Source organism: Charadrius vociferus, unplaced genomic scaffold, assembly GCF_000708025.1.
Source record: "Charadrius vociferus isolate BGI_N301 unplaced genomic scaffold, ASM70802v2 scaffold92, whole genome shotgun sequence".
Lineage (NCBI taxonomy): Eukaryota > Metazoa > Chordata > Aves > Charadriiformes > Charadriidae > Charadrius > Charadrius vociferus.
Genome location: NW_009647874.1, coordinates 3,326,121 through 3,333,037, shown reverse-complemented (window position 1 = coordinate 3,333,037; position 6,917 = coordinate 3,326,121). Strand labels below are relative to the sequence as shown.

The window sequence follows — 6,917 nt, the reverse complement described above, 5'->3', positions numbered from 1 at the left end:
GAGGGGGCAGCCCCTGGGTGCTGCTTCCTCCGGATGAGAGCTGCCGCTTGCTGGTGGGAAAAGGCGCTTTTGCGGCACGGCCTGGTGTGGGAGGGGCGGAGGTGTCGTTTTTTGCACGGATGAAATGGGTGTGCAAGGATGACGGCAACTCCCTGCTCGTTAAAAGGAGGGTGCTTGGTGCCTGATGGTACTGTCGCATCCGAAAGGCACTCGCTCACTCACCGGTAAATTCACTCACGGTGCAACTTTCAGCATCAAGATGTGAGCTTGATCCTATCTGTCTCTGCAAACACACATGTGATATCCTGGGCTGCACAGGAGTGTGGCCAGCAGGTCAAGGGAGGGGATTCTGCCCCTCCACTCTGCTCTGGTGAGATCCCACCTGGAGTACTGCATCCAGCCCTGGAGTCCCCGACATAAGAAAGACATGGACCTGTTGGAGCGGGTCCAGAGGAGGGCCACAAAGATGATCAGAGGGCTGAGGGAGTTGGGGCTGTTCAGCCTGGAGAAGAGAAGGCTCCGGGGAGAACTTATAGCGGCCTTCCAGTGCCTAATGGGGGTGTCCGGGAGAGCTGGGGAGGAACTTTTTACAATGGCATGTAGTGATAGGACGAGGGGGAATGGCTTCAAACTGGAAGAGGGTAGATTTAGATTAGATATTCGGAAGAAATTTTTCACTGTGAGGGTGTTTGGGCGCTGGAACAGGTTGCCCAGAGAAGTTGTTGAGGCCCCATCCCTGGAGGTGTTCAAGGCCAGGCTGGATGGGGCTTTGAGCAACCTGGTCTAGTGGGAGGGGTCCCCGCCACTGACAAGGGGGGTGGAACTCGATGATGGGTTCCTTCCAACCTAAACCATTCTATGTTTCTATGATCCCTGGGCTTGAAATTGGAATTTCTCTCTTTGCTAGTGGGTTTAATAATCGAATGCTTTACTAGGAGATGGAAGACGTTGAGCAAAGTGGCATGTTTCTGTTTACAGTTCTGGGGCAATGCCCACAGTTTCTAATGCTAGCACTGACTCTCTGTTCTCTTTCTCTCTCCAGAACGAGAAAAGAGAATTACCCCAATAATTGTGTATCCAACACAAAAGACGACATCAGCTGCCCTCGGTAAGTCCCAACACCATTTTTAGCAACGTCTAAGCACAGAAAAGTTAGAGCACATCCTCTTATGGGATAATTCGCTGGCATAAATTGTTGTAGTACTTTTGATCTTGATTATATCAGCTGAGGGTGGGTGGTGGAGTAGTTTTTGCTCCTTATTGTCTACAACTAGATGTTATCTTCCATGTAGCAGAAGCTGCAGAACTGCTGTAGAATCTAGCCACTATCAGAGCAATAAAAGCATATTTGCACCATTAGATCAGCTGTCCAGAGTTCCCCCTTCACGAAGAACTTTCCTTTTTCAGTATTTCCTCAAATTGGTGTAGGTTATCTGGTGGCTTTGAAGGAGCCATCTAGCTCTTTTGGGAGGAGAGTTTTTTTCATTGCTTTTTAATGTTTGTGCTGGACAGTTGTTGTTAGTTAGAAAGTACCTTGATAGGATCTCCATTTTTCTTTGAAGATTATACTGTGACAAAAAATTTCTGTTGCATTTCCTCTTCCCAGAAAACAACAGGTATATTTCACATTAAGCTTTTTTAACTTGGGTGCTATGCACACAGCTGTGTCCTATGATGTCTTAGTTTTCCCTGCCACTTTTCCTTCCATCAGCGTAGGACTACCAAGTAATATTTTTTATGCCCATCTAGCTCTGTGGAGTGTTTTATGCCGCTTTTATCACCATCTGCACATATATAATAATAAAGTTGTGTGCATTATTGAGCCCTGTGTTTTCCGTATAATATAGTTATGCAGCAGTCTGAAGGCTCTTTATCCTCAGCTCTGAGTTAAAATAATTATAGCAAAATTTCCGAGTTTTTGCGTGATTGCTTTATCTTTGGAGGTCCCACCTTGTGCTGAATGCCCTTGCCCACAGCCTCTCTGGGTGAAGCTACACTGCTGGGTTAATGCGGTTGCTCCAGAGCGGTAAATCACACCGTGCCTTTTGGGTTGCCATACATCAGAAGGAGCAAGGCCACAGGAATACAGCTTTGCCTCCTGAGGAATGTGTCTAGTGCAAGAGTTGCTAGCTGTTGCAATGGGAAAGTAATTTGGTTAGCAGCAAGAAGGACTGCCAAACTGCAGGATCCTGCTGCCAAGGAGCAGGGGATCAAAAGCAATCTGGGGCTTAACTTCAGTTTTGAATGTAGTGCTGCTTGACGTGTGTGGGAACTTGATCTCCCACTGGAGATGTTGGTTTTCACCAAGAGTAGTTCTCCATATGTATCCAAATGTTTTTTGGGTTTTTTTTAATCTTCCTTTTACCAACAGGCTCCGAGATGACTATCCCATGCAAAGTGTTTGTTGGACTGAGCAGCCACATCCACACCGATGTGGAATGGCTAGCAAATGACACCACCGTCGATGTGGTTTACAAGCAAAGCAGAGTTACGGAGGGGGAACGACAGTAAGTCTGGCTGAAAGTCTGTCCTTGTGCTTGTTGTTTTAACCCGCAGCGTGACAGGGGCTCTCAGTGCGGCTGAATGGCAGGTAATGAAGCGGGATATGGACAGATCTGAAGGGAAGGTGAGAGCTGAGAAAAAAAGCAGGCAGGCAAGCAAAAAAACAACCCCAAAACCCAACCTAGGCAGGGTGAAATAAATTTCTTATCTCTGGGTTTTATTAACAGTATACTGCAAATGACCCAACTTCAAGGGTTAAACTTGAAGCACGTTTTCATGGGCAGCTGAGCTGACGTAAGGGCTGACTGCAGTGGAAAGCAATGGGACTTGATCCTTCCCAGTGCTTCTCTTATCTCTCTCCTTGCCCTGTGCCAGCGAAACAGCAACATCCTCTCCCTGACATTCACGAGGCTTTCTGAACACACTAAGACAACAGAAAACTATCCCATTTTTTCTTTTGTTGTGTTTTGTTTTAAAATATCATTGTTTTTTCCCTTAGGGATGTTCTTTTCCACATTAGCGAGTTAAAGTGACTCACAGAGGCGCCCAGTGAGTGCTAGAGCTGGTGCCAGGGAAGCACTGGGGGGGATGCTGGTGGGAGGGCGAAGCAGGATGTCCCACATCCTCTTGCCCTGATCCATTGTCTCTCCCCATCATGAGCCTTCTCTCAGCTGCCTCATGGCTGCACGCATCAAGGCTTTTGCCGCTAGGAAAGGAGGGAAAAGATCTGCGTTCTGTACCTGTCACATGTCACCTGAGCAGTGCTTTGCAAATGTGAGGTAAACCTACCAACTGGAATCTCTTCATTGCGGTCCAGGTTGGCATGTTTTATCTCTCATTTGACGAAGCTGAGAGTGTCCACAAAGATCATCGCCCTCACCCGGGTCACAGTGGCTCTGCCTCTCCTGGTGGACAGAGCCAGGGTGGCTCCTGGACTCTGGGATGCCATCACCTCTACTGTTAACGGTTAAACTGGTCTCTCACCAGCTAGCCCCTTCCCAAAGAGCTCCTGGCTATCAATTAGGATATAGCATGGGGCAGGGACCATTCCCAACATCGCCTGGGGGTGTGGCATCTCTATTTTGAGGGACAAGAGTATTTAACAGTTATGGATGTGAGCTGGTTTCAACCATTTGTGGCCATCAGTGCCAGATAACCACTTGGCCGTGTTTGGTTTATGGCACAGCTGCAGCTAGAGGTAACACGGTAACTCAGCTGCACGCCCAAGCCCTTATGTGTTTTCACATTCTCCACAGCGTGATTGAGACCATTTATTTATAATGCTGCTTACACGGATAAGTGACAGTGCATTAAACCTGTGGTCAGGAGCCATAAAATGTACTGTGGCTATAGTCTCTGCAGGCTTTAGAATAGAGCAGCACGTGTACTTTCTTGGACTTTGCAAATTATTTTTATTATTATTATTATTATCACTGTCATTATTACTGTTGCATATTATACAATTGCATGAGGACAGGGACCATGCCAGTGAGGGGTGATACGGAGCCCATGGTGTGGGAGACACCCCGGTTCTGCTGGAAGCCTTCAGAATGGCAGCAAGGCAGAACCGGCCAACTGCCACCGGGAAAACAAATTCCCTGCAGAAATCTTTGGCAAAGCACCCACCGCCGTGTCACCGCCTTCTTGCAGTACGGCCCCAGGAGGAGTGCAACGGGGGACTCCATTGCCGCAGCGCATAGCAGGCTCGTGGTCAGATCATTAAAGAGCAGCTGGACAACTGTTCCAGCAATGACTGAAAGATATCATGAGACAGTGTTGGACCGCAGCTAGAAAACTGCTTTTAAATAGTAGGACCGATGGAACAATCAGGTTGAAGGAAGCTGGAAACTTCCTAGATAGATAGCTTCTTGTATTGAGCTCTTGGCTTTGGGGGCGCATGATAGACAGGAATGGTGGTTCGGTTTGCTGAGTGAGCATTTGCAGGGTTATGTTCTCCATATGTCCTCTTCCAGCTGACAGTAAGAATTAATCCCAGAAATGAATAGGTGATCAGAGAGAAGGAATTAAGTCCTTCCACAAAGCTGTGTAGAGAGCTCAAAGATACACAGAGTTCTGCTTGCTTTTCTTCCCTCCTTTTTCTTTACTTTTGCAAGACAAGTCCAGATCTTTTTTCCTGGAGGATTCAACAAGTGCAGGATGGGTACCGATTTCTGAGACTCAAATAGTTGGCACAATTAAGCTGGAAGACACAGGTGTCCTCTAATGCTGAGGGGCTAGTTCAGAAATGAGCAAATACCCAATGCATTTCCTTGCAATGTGCTGTCAGAATGAACACATCAAATAGAGAAAAGCCAGTCTATAAAAGGTTTTAACATTAAATCTTTCTTTTTCTTCCAGAGAAATTGTAGAAAATGGTGAAAACTTCATTGAAGTGCCACTGATTTTTGATTCTGTCGAAGAAGTGGATTTTTATACAGACTTTACATGTCTGGCCCAGAACAGATATGGATACCAAGTACTGCCAACAAGGGTCAAACAGGAAGGTAACTAGTTTGAATGCTTATTTGGGATAAGTGTTATCATTATTCTAATGCTAAATTATCATCCAAACCTTTTATAGTTTCAGAGCTAGCATTGGGATGAATTATTGCCTGGGGAAAAACTGTTTGCCTCTTTCACCTGTAGACTTTAGAATAGTGTGTCCACAAAATACACTTTCTGTGGGTCATTCACTGACGTTTTCTGCAGGGGTAAGGGTTTGTGCTGGTATATCTGTTCATTGGATAGGGCTCCAATTTAGATACACTTTGTGAAATGATGGCTCCAGTGAGACTACTGGTAAACTCCCACTGGGTGCAGCAGGGCCAGAGCTCCTCCAGTTCCTCAAAAAGTAGTTAAAAAAAAAAAAAAGACAATAGCAGAATAAAGATCAGAGTGTTCCTTCTCCTCATGCACAGACTGCTGCCAAAATAACAAGAGGTGTAAATTATGATGGGTGTTGTTGTTTTGGCTCCTAGTGATGGGAAGAGAAGCCCTAACCTCAGTGCAATTAATGTTGCAGTGTGATAGACCATTGGCCAAGAACCAGCTGTAAAAACAATGTGAAGCAATCCTAATTGTTTCTTTGCGTGACGTTGATGAATCACCAAAGCTTGCTCACGTTGTCTTAGAAAGGCACATGAACATTTACAGTCTTCGTTATGAGTTATACCTCGTGACTCACTCCAGCATCCTATGATGAGGGATTTGTACTCTCTTTGCTAGATGATGTGCTGCCCTTGTCTTCCGTGGCTACACAGGTATTACTACAGAGGAGTCAATCTGTGAACCAATAATCCCAATGGTCTGGATGGACACTGGTCTTGGAAATTAGCTGTGTTTCAGGAAGAAGCTCAGAGTCTTGGCTTGATCATTACTAATTTATAGGAGAAAAGATGAGAAAATATTCACAGAGTTTGAGGGTGGACTAGCTGTTATGTATTCCCTCTCCACATGGTGCTTCTATTTCCTGCTTGGAGTGCCTCTGCTCCCACCAAATTAAGATCGAAAGCACATAGCTGCCCTGAGCAGGGGTTGGGAAGAGTCATGTGTATGCAAAAGGATTGAACTTTAAATTCTCTGTTGTTTTCCAATTCTTCCTCCCATCTTCATAAACCCATTTCCCAGAGCTCTCAATCAATAGGCCTCTTCCTTTCACAGGTGATCAACCCTGCTGGAAGGTTAACTTGCAGACATCCTTTTTATTGTGATTTCTCCTCTTCCTCCTTGAACTTAGACAACTATGTTCTTGGGAGGTTTTTTTTTTTTTGAAAATATTTCATTTCTTTACTTTTCCAGCTGTCAGCTTGTCCTGGTGTGTTGCAATGATTCCCGTTGTGTTGGCCGGTGTGATCGTGGCGGGGATATGCATACACAAGTGCTGGAAGAGGAGAGCCGATAAAGGATACGCCATAGCAAAGGCTTAAAATCTGCTTTGTTCTCCAACCGCCAACAGAACAAAAAAACATCCTGGCTATCTTTCACGTGAGACACAGAGAGACATTTCGGACCAGACACACTGCTTTCCCAGCAGATGGATATGTATCAGCTATTTTCCTCTTCTCCAAGTCTTCTACGATCTGATGAATTTATAAATATAAGTTTGCATTTTTATGATGACTAGATGCAGGAAACCTGCTTGTATTATTTTGCAGCTAGGGTGCAATCTAGAATTCCAAGAATTCTGGAACACAGAATGCCAGGAACATGCCCTGGATATAGGAAGAGTAGAGAAACAGAGGTGCTCTCACCCTTTGTAATTCCAATAGTCTTGTTGCCTAAAAAAAAGGAGAATAAACCCCCTAAAATCTAAAAAGAGAAGCTAAGAAAGCTTGCTACAGAAGGACTATTCCACACCAGATTGAAAATGCAGTTTTCTTATGCATCCAAACTAATTTTATTTTACTTTAGTCTAA

General features: G+C 45.2%; 1 protein-coding gene across 1 annotated transcript in view; it reads left to right on the top strand.

Annotated features, from left to right (window-relative positions):
* IL1R2 (interleukin 1 receptor, type II) overlaps positions 1-6,428 on the top strand; it is a 12,726-nt gene extending 6,298 nt beyond the window's left edge. The window contains exons 6-9 of the mRNA XM_009883116.1: positions 1,043-1,108; positions 2,372-2,507; positions 4,861-5,006; positions 6,301-6,428. Of these exons, the coding sequence (XP_009881418.1) occupies positions 1,043-1,108; positions 2,372-2,507; positions 4,861-5,006; positions 6,301-6,428 (476 nt within the window). The remainder of the gene's footprint in view (positions 1-1,042; positions 1,109-2,371; positions 2,508-4,860; positions 5,007-6,300) is intronic.
* Positions 6,429-6,917: the final 489 nt, after the last annotated feature.